Source organism: Furipterus horrens, unplaced genomic scaffold (assembly GCF_987537825.1).
Source record: "Furipterus horrens unplaced genomic scaffold, mFurHor1.1.pri manual_scaffold_6, whole genome shotgun sequence".
NCBI lineage: Eukaryota > Metazoa > Chordata > Mammalia > Chiroptera > Furipteridae > Furipterus > Furipterus horrens.
Window position 1 is genome coordinate 15,055,661 of NW_028327176.1, and position 18,323 is coordinate 15,073,983.

Genomic DNA, 18,323 nt, shown 5'->3' on the forward strand with positions numbered 1-18,323 from the left:
ATGAATGAGTGTGAGAGTGTAAGTGTGTCTGAGTGTGAGTGAGTGGGAGGGACACTTTCCCTCCCTGGCATGAGGATTGTCTGTGAGGGCCTATCTGGCGCTAAGTCTTTGAAAGGGAATTGCTTTCTAACTAAAGGTATTTGTATCATATGGCTTTTCTGTGGTCAAACAGGACCTCAGTTCTTTTCATATACACCTGCCTATCATTTTGTTTTACATCTTCTGTGTACCTGCTCTGTCCTGCCTGTCCTGCCTGCCTCTCTCTGGGTTCTCAGAGGGGTCAGAACTAAGGGCACAGGCTGAGGGGCTGGACCACCTGTCTTTACAGCGACCTTGCCATGCACTGAGAAAGCCCTTCTCCGCCCTGACTCAGTTTTCCCATCTGTACACTGGCTGTGGTGGGCGAGGGTGTGGCTAGATTCAAAGAGCTCTAGGGTCCTGGGATTGTGGGACAGGTGGGCTGAGCTCGGGCTGACCCTATCATACACCGTAGGGGCCTGGAGGTCCCCAGAGCACGTTCCCCATGGAGACCAGGTGCCCCTCTGCTGGCTTGGCCGCACAGCTGGGCCACCACGACTTGCACTCCACTCCTCCTCCCTTTCCCTGCGGGAGGGAGGCCAGATTCACTGGCAGCTACAGGTGAGTCCTGCCTCGGAGGACATTCAGATGCCAGATGTGCTCTCACTGCCCTGCCTCCTGCCATATCTCCGGCCAGGTGGGGCTCCTGGTTACTCTGCTTAAGAAGGGGCAGTCAGGACTTGTTACCAGGTGGGGGAGGGACAAAAAAAAAAAAAGGAGGCAAATTGCAAAATCAGGCAAAGCAGCTATATTTGCGGTTTCAGGGTCTAACCTACATCCTGTCCTCCCAGACACCACAAATAAACCATTTCATTTCTTTCTTCCCTACCGTGTAAGGGTACATAGGGCCAGACCTAGGCAGAGCTGTGACAGTCACCCAGCCAGTAGTGGCCTCCTCTTTCAGAACCCTTTGACCCTTCCCAAGGGGACCCTCCTACCACTTTGGCCACCAATATCCCTCACCTGTCAATCAGATGCAGGCCCCAGTCTCCCCTGCTGGGAGGGGAAGGCTGAAGGCAGACCCAGTGTCTTATTCACCCCTGTCCTCTACAGGGAGCCTAATAATTCCCAGGCCCCTGGCGAAGCTCCCCGCTGACCTGGCAGGACACGAGCCACCTCACTGTCATTGCTCTCAGGGGCATGTCAGCTCTTCAGAGCACGTGCATTGTGCCCGAGCCTTCTTGCTCTAACTGTAGAGTGAACAGTGGCTTCCTTGTCAGTGACCGTAAGCACCAAACAGAGGTGCCTCTAACACTCCACTAGGCTAATTCTGTTGGCGGTAAGGGACTCGAGATTCCAGGGTGATCTAATAGAGTCATAAGGGATGTTTGATATTAAATGAGAAAAACCAGGTTACAGACACAGCATATGTCATAAGAACATTCATATGTAAAAAGGCCAAAATGTTAACAATGGTTATCATCAGAAAGTGGGATCCAGTTGATTTTCATTTTCTTCCTTTCATTTTTCTGAACTCAGTTGATATAGCTATAAGGGAGGGAGCTATTACAAAATGAAATAGGCTGAAAATTAGACCAGGTCTTCTCCTGGGTGGGGGAGCGGGGAGTGAATGGTGGGCAGTTTCCCAGATGAAGGGGTATGTGTCCAGCTCTGGGATGATGGGGAGAAGGAGCCACAGGACTCTGGCCTGGCCACCCCCCGACCCCTCTCCCATGTCCTCTAACCTGCCAAAGCTTCCTGGCTTCGCTGTACTTGGGGACCCTCAGACACATTTCTCATGCCCTCCTTTCAGGGGGTGTTGACTTTTCACACCCGGGTTCCCTGTCTCTCCTCCCCTTTTCTCCTTAGGCTCCATGACAAAGTGGCCAACAGGGCACATTCTCTTCATTCATCAAAACGCTGCTGTGTCAGGAGAGATGGGGACAATCTGGAATCTGGCCATGAATGCCCAGAACTCACCAGTCACCACTCCCATGCATGCCCGCTGTGGTCTTGCTCCAGTCCTGCAAGTAGAAGCAAACATGCATGTGTCAGCTGTATCTGTCACCTGCCAACAACCCTTTCCCTGGCTGCTGTGGTCTGTTTTCTGACAAGTGTCAGCTCCGCCTTGGCTCTGCTTCTTCAGTGATCCTTCCTGGAGCTGGAGACACAGTTCATCTGGCAATGGAGTCGCCCAAATGGGGTGCACAGCTCTGTCTGGCCCAAAGCTAGAAGGTGCTGCGGACCCTGGTGTAGAATGAAGCTGACCCCAGTTCACCCTGCGCATGGCCCCCTGAGCAGAGCAGAGCAGGGAGCCAGGCTGGTGACCGGAATTGAGATTCCCACGAGAGCCTTTCCTGCTTTTCCTCCCCTACACCCAGAGAAGCCAGAGGGATTCAATGGCACAGGGAGGCAGGAGACTGGGTTCTGTCCCCCCTCCTAAGGGTGCCTGGTGCTAGTCCTTTCCTCCCTGGTCCTGGGGTCTCCCCATCCGTGAATCAAGGAGAGCAGATCCTCAGAGGCTCTGCTCAGCTCTACTGCTCTGGGACTCCAAATAGTTACCATTGCTGCTTCTCCACGCCAGCCGGCCCCGAGTCTGGACGCTGGAAAAGATAGGAGGTGTTAACCCAGCCAGGGCAGACGGCAGAGGGCTGTCCTCCTGGGACCCCAGCTGCCTGTCAGGCGGGCCCTCTCATGGATCCATGGATTGGAGAAAGGTCAAATTGCCCACGTTAGCTCTGCAGGGAGGAAAGAATGTCAGGCTTCCTCGGCAGCACGGGGGTCAGTGAAATTGGAGGTGTGTGTCCCCTCAGAACAGAAAACAGGAGCTAGAGAGCTTAGATATAAATGCATCTAAACACTATGAATATTCTACCTAGAAAGAAAAGAGATTGTTTGCAACCGTCCACACTCTAACTGACTTTCTTCATTGCCTGGCTGCCCTGGCTAGCGTGTAAGCACTACGAGGGCAGGAGTCTGTGTCTGCTTTGCTCTTGACTATATTCCCTGGACCTAGAACAGTGCCTGGCACATCATAAGTACTCAGTAAATATCTGTTCAACAAATACTATTGGAATGAACAAAATAAGTTTCTGATTTTCCTCCTGGTAAAATGATGGATGACACAGGACGCTCTCTGTTGGAGAGGTGCCCTGGCTGTAGAGCTGGAGGTGAGATCGTGTTAACCCGCCTGGGAGCAGTGTCTTTTCTTAAGGTCTAGGGATGTTTGGAATCCTGTCCCGGACATAGAAATTGCTCACTACACAGTAGCTATGGCCAGTGTTATTATTTTCAGAGATTTCATTCCTAGAAGACAGTGTGTCCAGGTACAATGGTGACAGCTGTACCCACCGTGCCCACACTCAGCCTGCTGCTGCTTCCCTTTAATACTGTCAATCATATCCATCTCGCTCAAATGACAGCCAGTCTATAAAACTGGGTCACACCTGAGGAGCCCCGACCACCACATTTCTCCGGAGTGGCTTTCCCCTCATTAAGAAGGAGGTGAAAGGCAACCTTTCCAGGGAAGGGTAACCAGTTAGATAAAAGTCACACTACAGTGCCAGGCAGGGGTCATAAACAAAGATGCCAGCAGGTGAAGTCCTGAGAGAAGCGGGCCCCCCGGGGCTGAGGCCAGAGGGACAGCTGTGCTTGACCCAAGGGGGTCTGATACAGCAGAGCTCTTCCTCAGAGCAAGGCTGATGGGGGTGGGGGCGGTAGGTGAGGAGGAGGAGGTAGGAGGAGAGCAAGAGGAGCAAGGCTCGGAAGAATTCAGTGAGAAAGGTAAAGCGGGCAAACCTAGCAACCCCCTGCATCTCCATCGTGGCTGCAGCCAGGCACTTGCTCCCCACACTCCACTAGCTGAATGCCTGCCTGATGGCAAGTCCATGTCTGGCACTGGGGATGCGAAGGGAAGCCAGACACAGGCCCTGCCTTCCAGGCATTTGGGAGGGTGGGTTGTAACCTCCCTGGTGTGGAGAAATGTCCATGACACTTAGTTCATCACAAAAACAAGTCACAGACAGTATATTGTAGGATGACCTTACTCAGGTTTACACACACAGCACAAGTGTGTGTGCGTGTGTGTGCACGCACACATGGGTGCACACACACACACGGAGGCACAGGACTAGGAGCAGTGCGTGGGGTCTTCAGTATTTTATACTATATACATGTGTTGTGGCTGATTTTCGCTTCTCTGAAACATGAGTCACAAGTGTTAGCTGGAAAACAATGTTTACTAGCATTTACAAATCTGATATTTTAAGTTCTATGAGGAATAGGGCAATTATAAGTTCCAGAGCAATTAAACAAATAATTGCTGGTTACTGTCACAGGTAAGTGTTTTTTTCTTGGATACAGAAAGCCCCAGGAACTCAAAGCAAAAGCACTTGCATTATGGACTTTTTGCACTTTAAATTCAGTCTTATTTTTTCCAAGCCTGGCTTTTTATGCACCAGGCGAGGCTCGCAATGGCCAGCTCTGGTTCTTGGGGCAGACAGAGGAAGGCGGCCTCAGGGGAGCTGGGCTTTCAGGTTTTATCCTGAAGGCTGAGGTGCCCGTCAGTGTCATTGTAATGATTCTGGGTCTGGGAGACTGTCGTGGACCCAAGCTGTATTCCAGCGCCACGGGCCTCGGGCTCACAGGAGGAGAAAGGATGAGCTGAGTGACAGGCTGGAGCTGGGGGTCTGAATAATTTATGAATAAGGAGCTCTTTCGGAGCTGGAACCAAAGAGTGGGAGTCGCTGATAGGAAGCCTGGCTTGGGTGGAGATTTCCCTGCAGTGAATTTCCTGCCCAAAGTGGAAGAACATGAGTCCTCCAGCGAGTGGCACACATTCCTGGCTCTGGAATGTAACCATCAGCATGCAGGGACACACGGGGCAGCAAAGCCAATGCGCTGTCTGTGACATGCAAGCTCTTTTCTCATTTACTCCCAGCTCTCCCTTTCACATCCCTCCCAGCAGTGAACCTCCGCCTTCACCCCAATACACACACACACACACACACACACACACACACACACACACAGCCACAAATACGGCTTCAACACCACCAGCACCTCTAGGAAGCTCTGCCTGCCAATTTCACTGGGCCTTCTCATGTGAAGTCTCATACTTCGCATATGACTGCCACTATGCACAGGGTAGCGGGTTGGGGCCTGTAGCGACGTGGCAGGCTGGGCTCAAGGGAAGAGGCTGAGGTTGCAGGGAGTACCATCTGCAGCAGGATCAGGGGAAGGACATTGGGAAGGAGACAACGCTATAAGGAGAGGGATGTCCTGGTTCAGGTGTGGGAGGTACAACTGAGCTCTGGGGCAGAGCAGAGAACACCTGGTAAGTGGTCTGTCCATCTGGGGGTCACTGGGACTGGGGGGCAGAGCTGTGGGCTTTTATTAAGACCTGGGCAGTGGGCATTATGGAAAGCCAGGGTGGGGAATTACATTGGCATTCACTCTGCCTTCCCACCCTCTTCTCTGTAGATACCTCTCTTTGTTCCGTCCTCTCTTGCCATCTTTCTCTTCTTACCGCGTTCTTTCCCCTTCTGACCATGTAAAATATACCACTTAAAATGTATTAGCAAGGATGGAGGTATTTTTAAAAATTTACCAAACAGATAAGGGCATTTCTTCCTTTATCTTATAAATAGAAAGTTTAAAATACTACTTTTAAAATTCCGTGTGATCTTCAACTTAGTTTATCAATGGGTTTACTTTACTAATGAGACACTCCAGAAGTTTTCTAACCCAAACATAAAGGGAGGCATTGATTGGATTAAAGAAAAAAGACTCAGAAACCCCTAGATTCTAGGATTTCTCCAACTTAGAGAATAAGCTTCTCTCCCAAAATGAAACATCCTGCCCTGTGACCAGGAGCCCATTCAGAGCATCACCAATCCCAAACCCTGTCTCCCACCTCCATCTCTTTGAAATACTCACAGTTTCCACATTGCTAATGGCTGCCACAAACTTAATATCAGAAGGTCGCAGGGAGTGGACTGCAAAAACAAGAACCCAGGTTAGAAGGTTAGGCCTGCATTCCCCACAATGTGGGTCAAGGACATGAAATGGGAAGGGCAGCCCCATGTCCTCAGGCAGAGGACAGTGGCTAAGGTTGAGTCTTTTGGCCATGGGAGTGGAGAATTGAAGACCAGGCAGTCGCTGGGGGGTCTAGGAACCTGCTCAACAGAGGGTCACTCCTCTCTGAAGGCCACACTGTTAACTGAACTCAAGATCTCCCATGGGTGTCCCATGGAAGGTCCCTCATGGCCCTCATTTCCCCCTCTCACCTATTCCATGGCTCTGTATTTCTGGACCACCATTAATAAGAGGACAAAATTAAAATGAAAACTACCTGGGTACCAAAGGATCCCTTTGGCTTGCAGATTGCCAGAGAACAGCACTCAAAGTTATGAGCACATAAGCATCAGATGCAAGCTGATGAAGCCTCCTTGACCCACCTGGGCTACCCAGCACTGTTAGCATTAAGTCTCCCTAGGAACCACTGACATACCCCTCTGGTCATGGCATGGGGTCCCAAAGAAGCCATGTCCTAACAAATGTATGGATGTCTTTTTCTACCTACACTCCTTATAAAACAGAATGATAAGAATGGCATGCTTAACTGGAGACCCTGGTAAGTCAGTGCAATGCAAACGCAAACAAAGCCATTAAACAGTCTACAGTGCAGCCTCTTAATAGGATAAAGCAAGAGAAGATGACCAGCTCAAGAGCAACATGCATAGCATCCCGGTGTTAGGCAAACCTAGCCCATTATAGGAAAAAAGTGTCTAGAGCAGCCACTGTGGCTACCTTACAGGATTGGGGAAGGCACCTGAGTGACTAGGCTCCAACCGCCCCTCCCAGGACACTGTCTGTCCCCTTGCAGGCGAGCGCTCCTGGAGGCTGCCCTCATCAGCAGGGCTCCTGGAGCCATGCTGGTGTCATCTCTGCCTAGTGTGTCAGTCTGTGTCCCTCCACAGAAATCAATGAGGGAAAAAGAAGGTATGACGGACTAAGGATGGGAACGAGAAAGGGCCTGAATGGCCAAAAGGTACAGAAGAAGTAGGGCCGGAGCCTCTGCTGGCCACACCAGTGTCGTGGCTCAGAGGTCACCTACCTGACTCAGAAGGCACGTTGGAGGCTGAGTTCTTTGGGTTGCATAGGAATTGAAAATTCTTCTCGCTCTGCAATATAACCAAACATCAGAGACATCAACTGCCTTGTATGGAACGACTGCAGGTCCTGAAAGCTTGGTGTCGAAATGACCGTGTACCTGTTCTATCTAGGCTCAAAATCCAGAAGCAACAATTGTCCATAGTCATGGTCTTACTAACCCCGGTTCACCTAGCACAAGGGGACATGTGCCTTCTGACATTGATTTTAGCAGGTGGGATGGAGAAGGATAAAAATCAATTCTCAGGATGATGACAAAGTTCTGGAGGTGGACGGACGGTAAGGACAGTTCCACGATGTGAATGTATATACTTGTGTATACTTAATGCCACTGAATTATACATTCAAAAGTTATTAAAACGGTAAATTTTACATTATGTACATTTTACCACAACAAAATATAAATCATTAAGAAGAGACCCAGTGTACTAGACTAAAAGACAAAAAAAAAAACACATCTCTGTGCTGTGACCAGTGTGGCTCAGTTGGTTGGGCATCGTTCCTCAAAGTGAAGGGTTGCCAGTTTGATTCCCAGTCAGGGCACATGCCTGGGTTGCGGGTTCAGTCCCTGGTTGGGGTACATGTGAGAGGCAACCAATCAATGTTTCTCTCTTGCATTGGTGTTTCTCTCCCTCTCATTTTCCCTCCCTTCCCCTCTCTCTAAAAATAAATAAAATATTTTAAAAATTCATATATGCTATATTTCTTTGTATTATCTACTTTCTCTCTTTTGATTATTAACACAAAAGCAGGTATTTGAGGCATTATGTTTATGTGCAGCCAGAAACTGGGCAAACTTGAAACTAGAGACTTGTGTCCCCACCAAATTGGCATGCCCTAAGCCCAGAGGGCTGCTGAGAGCGGGGGAGGGGCCGGGCGACCAGTGCTCGCGTCCTCCAGACCGCTCAGGCTCCTCAGATGCTCGAAGGAGTCCAGAGCAGCCTCTGCTTCCGTGAGTCACGTGAAAGGCTCGGGGAAGAGAGATCATGTGTTTCCCCCCCAGAAATAGGATTGGAAGAGGGGACTACACCGGGTCCTTAAACAAAGTCATCTCATTCAACTCCTAATGTTGATGAGCTGCCATAGACACTCACTCTTGTTCACACCAACTAGTCTGTGGGAAAACTGGTTTCCTTATAGCTCCTGTCACTGCCCTAACAAGAACCATCAACGACATTAAGTGAGGACTCACTGGACTCCAACAGAAGAAAAAGGGCAGTAAACAAGTTTCTTGGCCACACCTCACTGTCACAGGTTAATTCCTCTTGAATTACTGACTGCAGGAAGAGATAAAGCATTTACTCTCAACTCTTATCTTGGGGAGTTCTGGGAAGACCTTACCCAGATGCCTTCAGATAACTCACAGCATCTGCTTCAAGGTTCATAGAGATAACAAGCTCATTTACAACTCTTTCTGGACACTTCTGGGAACCGCCTACTCAGCCTGCAGGAATGATGAGCCCCCAAATTCCAGGAGATACTGTCCTGATGTCTCTGTCTTGCCAGGCAGCCAGACTGCCCCTGGGGGAAGCAGCTCATCCAGCCCTTCCCTCAAGGGAGGAACCTGCCAACTCACATCAAGACTTGGATTTACCCACTGGAAGAGACCCCACCACCCCCTCCAAAGAGGGCAAAGCTCTCACCTCTGGCCATAGCTGCTCTTCCAATATATTCTCTCCAGGAAAGTCATGGGCCTGGGTGGTCCCTAAAATAAAGCAAAAATATATAGTTCGGGTTATTTAGCTGGGATTAACTCCTACCCAGAGTTGTACATTTCCTGCCCTTCCTCCCAGCCATATCTATGTGCCCAGCTTGGTAACATCCTTTGTGTTAGGAAAAATCTAGATTCCATTTCTCCAACTATCACCTCCATTGTTTGGAACATTGTACTTTCATTCATGCAGCCTATTAAAGCAGAATCCCCAGGTTGAAAAGCGAAAGTGTTATCTGAGAGGGGTCAGCAATAGTCCTATACCACACACATGCATCATCATTGCAGATTTCTTTATTGGTTCCTTAGCAAAAGGCAGATCTCCCAAGGAAGGTAATGTTGGACAAAAAGCTGCTGTTGTTTGGGAACTGGGACACAGAAGAGGGTGGGGGATGAAGAACATCCTGGAATAGTCTGACGAGTGATGTGAGCTCAGGAGAAGAGCTACTCATGGGGTTCCCAGCAGCCATGACTGTACATGACAGCTGGACAGGGGCTGCCTCATACATGGGGTCTTGCTGACTGTAGGTGAAGGGGGAGAAAAGGCAGGTAGAGAGACTGCAAAGACACTTAACTACCCTCATCCTACCTTACTTTGGGCCAGTCTTTTAAAATCTTTTTTTTTTTTTACCTAAAAAATATATATATTCACATACAATAAAACAGACTGATTAACCTTATAAATATACAAATAATAGTACAGTACAATTAACAGCATTCTAAATAAAGGAGCCAAAAAAAAAACCCACCCACAGTGGCACCACCCCTACAGCCAAAAATTATTTCATTTGTTGGCGCGCTCTTGTCCACCACCAGGCCCCCCATCAGGCACACTTTTCATTCGGTTGTAATCGATGCGGATGTAATTTTGTATCCTGCAAGCATCCTTTAATGTTGGACCTTGAGCATTTTCCACGTTGTTATATAACTTCGATGCTTACTTCAACAGCTTCCAGATACATTTGTAATACAGTATTCCCTCTTATCGCGGGTATTACATTCTAGACCCCTCCGCGACAGGTGAAAATCCGCAAAGTAGGACCCTTACATTTATTTTAGTGTTTATATATATTTTAAGGCTTTATAAACCCTTCCCACACACTTATAAGCCGTTCCTAGTCCCTTATTAACCTTTCCCACTCCCTTATTAACCTTTTCCACACTTTTATAAACACTAATTATGTTCTTAAACATATTCTACACTCTTCAACCTACATAAATTTAAGAACATATGTATACAGTACCAAAAAATCCCACAATACAGCAAAAAATTCATGATAAATAATTAAATATAATATTTTTAAAAATCCCGCAATACAGTGACGTCGCGATAAGTGAAGTGCGCTATAGAAAGGGACTACTGTACTGATGTGTAATCAGAGATCCAAGCTCCTTGTTTCCCCTGACTTCTCCCCAGTCAGTTCTCTGCTCCTTGAAGAGGAGCAAGACTATATTTCCATTTCACGCCCACTAAGAGATCAGGCACTAATTTCTACGTTAAAGCTCATAACAGGAATGGTGGCTATAACCTGCCCTCAGATTTTAGCAATGCTTTGAAAATTCCCAGAAGAAAGCTTCTGGACAGAAAGAGTCACCTGATGGGAAGGCGTCGGGATGCGGACAAGCACAAAGTACTGGAAGAGGCTGGAATACAGGGTGTGTAACTGGGGGGAAGGGCAAAGGAAGGTGGGGTAGATGAGGGTCCATAGACAGAGAGCAGATGGGCTGCCGATCTGCAAATGCCAGGCTGCTCCATGAGCAACAGTGGGCCATGACCAGTCTTTGAAGGGATGAGTGTGGAGGTGTATTTTAACATGATCATCACTCTGGAACTAGTAAGGTAGATGGATGCTCAGGGCAGAGATCTGAGGCTATTTTGCTAATATTTTTAAGCCAGGACAAAAACCTATGTGGTATCCAACACTCACAATGCAGTTTCTATGTGCCAGGCACTGTCCTAAGAACTTACATAAAATAATTCATTGAATCCTAACAACTCTATGAACTAACTGTTATCCCCACTTGACTGATATTGGCCCAACAAGGTTGAGTGGCATTTTAAAGGTGACAGCAAATGGTGATGACTGTGCTCATGACCAAGAAGCTAAGTCAGAGCCTAACATCTAGTCCAGGATTCAGCAAACCTGTCCTGTGAAGGGCCAGATAGTCAATAGTTTATGTTTTGCAGACTATACAATCTCCTTCAGAATTACTCAGCTCTGCTGTTGTTGCATGAAAGAATCCATAGATGATATGTAAACAAATTAACTTTATTTATGGAGATTAAAATTTGAATTTGATACAGTTTTCATGTGTCATGAAATACTCTTTCCCCCTAACTACTTAAAGAGAATAAAAGGCACTGTGAATATCACCAAACTGATTTTGAAGTTTAATAGCCAACAGAAGATTGAAAGAAAATTGAAAGAGAAGAACAAAGTCAGAGAACTAATGCTACAAAACTTCAAGATTTGTTTTAAAGCTGCAGTAATCAAGACAGGTTTGTTAGCCTGATGTTTTTTTTTCCCCTGTTTGGGATAGAGGTGAACCAATCATATATTTAACAGGGAAACCCCGGCAATGAGAAGCCTGAGATATGCTCTTCACATATTCCAAGCTGACGAGAAATCTATATACGTGGTGGGGAAACCTGCAAGAGCCCCATGTAAAATTAAAGAGAAACTGGAGAATTAGTTGCAACTTTGTGTTTATTTTCCAACTTACTCACAGACCAGTGAACAGCCTTACAAATTCAAGGTGTTTGAGCATGACCTCTCTCCCAATCATTGACTGACCACCAAACCGTGCAGACTCAGGCATGACTCCCTAGGATTCCAGGTGAAAAAAATAAACAAGAAAATAAAAAAACTGAGCAAAGACATCAGTGGCTGCATACGGTGAGGGAGACAGATTTCACAGTTTAAGTCTAGTGACGCTCAGAAAAATAAAACACAATCCAGAATTGCTAAATTTTATCAAATGTGTTTGGTTATCAACCAAAAGTTACTAGACATGACTCAAACCCAAAAAGTTAGTCTTGTACTTGGGAAAAGAGCAATGAATAGAAACTTGTTCTGAGTGAGCTCAGATGTTGAATTTTGCAGGCTAAGTCCTCAAAGCAGCATATATATTCAAAGAATTAAAGAAACTATGTTCAAAGAACTATAGGAAAACATTATAGACTAAAGACTCAATAAATAGGAGATGTATATTTTTTTACATATTTATAATATATTTATAATAAATTCTAGAGTTGAGAAGTACAACTGAAAAATTTACTAAAGGAGCTCAGCAACAAACTTAAGATGGCAGAAAAAGAGTCTATAAACTTAAAGATAGATCAATAGAAAGTACATTTCTGAAAAATACAGAGAAAAAATATTTAAGAAAAATAAACAGAGCCTCAGACATCTGTGCATTCTGTCAAGCATACAAACATACACATAACAAGTCCTGGGTGAATCAAATAGAAAAAGAGGCAGAAAAAATATTTGAAGATATAATGACTGAAAACTTCTCACATTTGATGAAAAATCTTGAGACACAGACAGAAGAAACTGAAAAAAAGAAAAAAAACCCTTAGTAGAAAAAAACACTAAGAGAATTTTACCCAAACACATCAACTATAATAACTGATGGGTCTAGGTGTAGTTCTAAAACCAAGAACACAATCTTGAAAATAGCAGAAGAAAACAACTTTTCACATGCATGAGACCAGCTTTATAATTAATGGCTGACTCATCATCAGAAACAATGGAGGCCAGAAGACAGTGGAATGACACATTCAAAATGCTAAGAGGAAAATGGTTCCAGAGGGAAGCATGGTAATGTAAGAAGGGGTGAAGTACAGAAAGAATAAATGTGTAGGTAAATCCAAAATAAAATTGACTGTAAAAACAGAAACCAGCAAACTATTGCCCATAGGTCAACTCTGTCCACACCCTATTTTCAGATGTCTCTCTAGATAAAATAGACTTTTACATATTTAAAAGGTTTTGGAAAAAACAAAGAAGAGTATGTGATAGAGATCACATATGATCCACAAAACCTAAAATATTTACCATTTGGCCTTTTATAGAAAAAGCTTACCAACACCAAGATAAACAATAAAAATAATGCATTGTGGAGTTTAAAATATATGTAACATCTTGCTTTGTGGGAAGATTTGGTTAGAGTAAATGGAGTAACACTGGTATTAGACTTTAATAAGTCAATGATGCATTTTGTAATCTTAATTGCCAAAAAAAGGTATAATCTGCAATCTAAAGTTTGGGCAGGGTGGTGGAACTGAAGCCAAAAAATAATAAAAGGAGAAAAAAATTATAGAACAGGTAGGACACACTGAAAGTATTAAATAGTCAGATATCATATTTAAACACACTTGGAAAAACCAGAAAAGAGACACTGAAGGGAAATGTATGAGAACTTCCTTCAATATCTGAAGGACTGGATGCCAAGGGGCCTAACCTCGTTCTTTGTGACACCCTCCAAACCAGCACCGAACTAGTGGACACAGATTGTCCCTTAGTAGAATAATCAGAGCTACCTGAACAAGAATAGGCCACCAGGGCACTGGTCCAAGCAGAGGGTGGGAGTCATGGTGGCCATGTGGCAGGCATATCTGGCAAATGTTAACAGCTGGGATATCTTTCTAGATAATCTCTTCGTACTTCTATTTCCTAACCTATAAGATGAGGTTGATAATACCAGCCTCGTGGAGTTGCCATACAGATTAAATGCATGTAAATACAAAGCACAGCCATCTGACACATGGTAAAGGTGCAGTAATTGGTAGTTAAAATTATTGTAATTTCAGTGTCAGAGAGATGGTTAGCAGAGACCATTTCTCAGACTTTTCCAGGTTCTATATTCTGGGATTTCCTCATATAGTTATAGAGTTAACATTTTCAGCTTGATGATCTGAATCATCCATGATAACTGACGGCCCTGCAGTGTCACAAAGAGGCTCTGCCTGGAATCCATTGGGTTGGCGAAAAAGTACATTTGTTTTTTCCATAAGTTGGCTCTAGTAGCGCTTAGTTCTCTTTAACTTCATTCAAAACAATTTTGTTAAATTGTATTGTGACAGCTGTCTTATCAGCATGTATTAAAAAAAAAAAACATTAAAACTGGTGAATTTTTGTGTAGCCATTTTAATATTGACGATGGAAGAAAATATGCAACTTTTTTGACATATTATGCTTTATTATTTCAAGAAAGATAAAAATGCAACTGAAATGCAAAAAAAAAAAAAAAAGTTTATGGAGAAGGTGCTGTGACTGATCGGACATGTCAAAAGTGGTTTGTGAAGTTTTGTGCTGGAGATTTCTCTCTGGACAATACTCCACAGTCGGGTAGACCAGTTGAACTTGATAGCAATCAAAATGAGACATGAATTGAGAACAATCAACATTATACTACACGGGAGATAGCTGACATACTCAGAATATCCCAATCAGTAAAGTTATTGGTTGAAAATGACAAATGTGTCTTTTATTTTATGGAAAAAACTAAATGGACTTTTTGGCCAACCCAATAAATGTTAAAAGTCCAGATCTGAAGACCCACATGGAAACATAGGACCCCTTGGTCCTGTCCCCACAGAATCCTAGAGTGACACTCCAGTTTTTTGCTTTCCACTATGAAAATGGGAAGAAAATTTCTTACCTATTCCTGCAACACCCTGAGGCATTGTGGAAAAAACTGTCCAAGCACTTTTGACACGCCTGAACCCCAATCACAGAATCCCAAGGGAATTTTTCCCTTTGAAAGGTTGTTCTAGCCTCAAGCTCATGGCTCTATGAAAGACTTAAAGCTCTCCCAAAAAATCCCACCTCAATAAGGTCAGTAAGGGAAAAGAACATGTACTTTTCCACCCTGATGGGAATGAAAGAGAAAGACACCTGTGCGCACTCTGAGAAGCAGGCTGGGCTGAGATCAGTCATCCATGCTGGACAAGGCTAGTACCACTGGGGGCCTGGAACTGACAAAGGGCCACTGGGGCACTGGGCCTTGGCTAGCTGAAGTCGCACGTGATTCTCCCTTAGGAGAGGACCTTTTGGAAGAGGGATTCTCAACCCATCACCTCCTGCTGTGGCCCCACAACCCAGAGATGCAGATTTGACTGGCCTGAGTGAGGCCTGGGTGTGCTGGGAACCAAGTTGTTCAAAGCCCTTTGAGTATTGTTCGGGAACTTCTGAGTTTGAGAGTCCCAACGCTTCAAAGAAACCTAAAGTGCATTAGCCCAACAAATAGCTAGAGGTTGGAGGGTGATTTCAAACACAAAATTAAAACAGCTCATGCCCTCGTCATTTATAGATTTCCTTTGTGTTTTTCTACTTATACTGAGTCTGGAGCACAACTGTCCACCCCCGTCCCTGCCTTGAGGAGACAGCCACTTTGTGACCTTGATCAAGCATTACTCTTTCTGAACTTTGACTTCCCCATCTATAAAATGGGGGGAAGACTGGCTTCCCTGCCTTCTTCACAGGGTCGTTGTGAGCATCAAAGAGGTAAGTGCTGTGTGACAGGAAAGGGATGTACACATGCGCGGGCTGAATTGTCCCCCGGATGAAAGGACGGAGCTTGCCCTGGGCAGTGGAGAGGACTGTCAAGGCCAATGCATGGGGAGTTAACGTCACTCTTCCATGTACAGTAAATTCTTGGGCTCTTTGAAACATACATAATGTCCTCACAGCAACCCTCAATAGTAGGGAGGGGCAGGATTTATGATCCTGTTGGCATTTTTTACAAGTTCAGAGAGGACAGATGACGTCTCCCAGCTGACACAGACCAAGGGCTACATCCACTGAGTGGTGAGCTGGCCTGGGGAGCTGGGAAGGGGAGGGTCCAAGTCAGCTGTTTGTCCCTGTACTGTTTTGGACTGTAAGCTGCTGGGCTTCAGCTGTCACTCATTCACATCCGGGGCCTGTGGGTGCTGCTGGCAACCTGCGAGCTGGGATGGCATGTGACTATCTGTGGGTGCTGAGTCAGAAACCATGAGCCACACCCAGCTGCTGCTCCCACACCAGAACTCCTGGAGTGCTGAAGAACGCGGGATGTTAGCTTGGGGTGCGGGGGAGGTCACATGCCATAGCAAGTGGAAGGTGACACTGAGAACCAGAGAACCTTTTTTGGGGTGGCCAGCCTGACCTCTGAATGCTTGTCTTAGAACTCTAGGATGGCCAAGGTCGGTGGGTCTTTGAGGACACCTCATTTAATACCTGGAAGCTAAGACCCTGAGAGATCAGCAAACTTGCCAAAGACCATTCAGCAAGTTATGAAAAGGGCCATGTGTGGAGCTCAGGTCTCCTTAACCTACCCTGGTATGCTTTCCCTGGGACCAAGGTCTTTTTAAAAGGTTATAAAAAGGCTTAATAGTATGTATGTTGTTCTATAACCTGAGTTCCCAGCATATGGAAATTTATTCTGTTGCCATGTCTACTAGGCCAATATTTTCAGCTGCCCTTACCCATCAGTCCATCTAGATTTATCATCAAGAATGATATGTGATTACACTGTCAGCCTTTGAATGGACACAAACTCTAGTGTGATGAGATTACAAGAAGCATTAGAGACGATAAGGAAAGTCCCAAGCCACTATTCTCTTAACTGCTCAGTGTCCTGTGCTGACTGCCACAGGGAGACACCATCACCCGTTAATGATTCCATTCCAGGCAGAGACCAGTGCACCCTCGCGTCTTCCTCTGCTGCCACTCATCCGAGACCCTGCATCCATACCCTGTGCCCCCAGACAGGAAAGGCAGCTCCAGGGAGCATCTTAACAGGAGAGAACATACTTGAAGTTGGCTTGAGTTTTGCTGTTGAACGACTTCATGATCTCAGACAAGGAAAGCTTTGCTTGGAGATTGTACTTTCCTGCACTTTTTTTTTCCATGACAGGCTGGGGCCTTGACTTTGCCTATACAGACATCCTCCAGGATCACTCCCAGCCACAGCTTTTCCTCAGCCACCACCCAACAGAACTTTAAAGGGGACCAGGGACCCTCAAAACTGGACGGAGTAGTAGTGATGACACAGGGGAACAATTTTTAACATAATTCCTGTTGAGTTTGACTTTTCAGCTGTTTTAGACTTAAATAGGCATGCTGATTTCAAAAATGCAGTTAATTTTCTTCTATCATGTCAAGTTTTTCCTGTACAGCTTATCTTAATGTGACCACTCTAGGCTGGATCAAGCCTGGATCGAGGGAAGCACTAGTGCTCTCCTATTGGCTGAGAGCAAACCTCCCTCAAGTGGGGAGGGACGAGGGATGACCTTGGAGACCAGAGACAGGTTCATACTTGTCTAGGCTATTCAATTACACATGAGACAGTGTGGTGAGAGATTGGGTGCCGCTCTATACAGTGAATTGTATTCCAAAGTGTAGTCTGAGTTCTCGTCTGTATACAAGGAGTTAGCAGAATTTACTTTTTTATTCACATACGCAGTTATTTCCTTTCCTTCAGATCATGTCTGCCTCTGCTATTTCTCATTATAAGTGCCTAAACAACCCTGATTCATTTTGTTATATCGGTGGCAGTTTCACCATTCCCAAAGGACAAATATCAGCGCATTTGTCAAGCAAGCCTATTTTGCATACTGTATTTTAAAATAAAACTTGGTGATCAAGATAAGTCTTGGCCCCTCACAAGGTTTACAAGCAATGTGTCGAGAGTTTACGGATGTGGACAAAGGCAACATGTGATAAATTGCCATTTGGTATACCTATGGCTTGGCGAGAGCCCAGAGATCATTCAAGTGACTGTTATTTGTATAGTGAAAATGTCAGGATGTAACAAGAAAAATAAATGTAAAATAGAGTATCCTAGTCTACCATCAGCTGTGTGCCCAATGCCTCATTCAGCTGAAATCCCAGTGCCAGTTTTCATTGAACTACCCTCTTTCGAAAAACAGGAGTATGGTGAAGAACTAAGTGAAAGCAACGATGAAGATTTTGAAACTGAAGATGACTCAGTTCATAAGAGATTTTATCAGCATGAGTTGAATGATTTGGCACGAGATTTGGGACTATCCAAAAGGCTTCAGAACTCCTAGCATCAAGACTGCATGAGAAAAACTTGTTTGAAAGAGGAGTGAAGGTATCCTACTTTCGATCAAGAGAAAGTGCATTTCTGCAGTACTTCCAGGGTGATGGTGGCTTTGTGCATTGTCGTAACATAGGTGGTTTATTGGAGGAATTGGGAATTCCAATCTAGCACACAACTGAATGGTGACAGTTCATTGATAACTCAAAGTGGAAGTGTGTCCTCCTCCACAATGGCAATTTATTTGGTGCAGTCCCAATTGGCCATTCAGTTTGTTTTTGTGAAAAATATGAAGACATAAAGAGAGTCATTGATCTGTTGCAATATCACAAGCACAATTGGATCATCTGTGTTGACCTTAAAATGGTCTGCT

At 45.4% G+C, this 18,323-nt stretch overlaps 1 protein-coding gene across 1 annotated transcript in view; it reads right to left on the reverse strand.

Annotated features, from left to right (window-relative positions):
• The window catches only part of PLB1 (phospholipase B1), a 137,578-nt gene that overhangs the window by 92,148 nt on the left and 27,107 nt on the right, over positions 1–18,323 (reverse strand). Inside the window, exons 3-7 of the mRNA XM_090280991.1 lie at positions 8,835–8,896; positions 7,136–7,202; positions 5,956–6,014; positions 2,581–2,621; positions 1,999–2,042 (exon numbers count right to left, since the gene is read on the reverse strand). Of these exons, the coding sequence (XP_090137117.1) occupies positions 1,999–2,042; positions 2,581–2,621; positions 5,956–6,014; positions 7,136–7,202; positions 8,835–8,896 (273 nt within the window). The remainder of the gene's footprint in view (positions 1–1,998; positions 2,043–2,580; positions 2,622–5,955; positions 6,015–7,135; positions 7,203–8,834; positions 8,897–18,323) is intronic.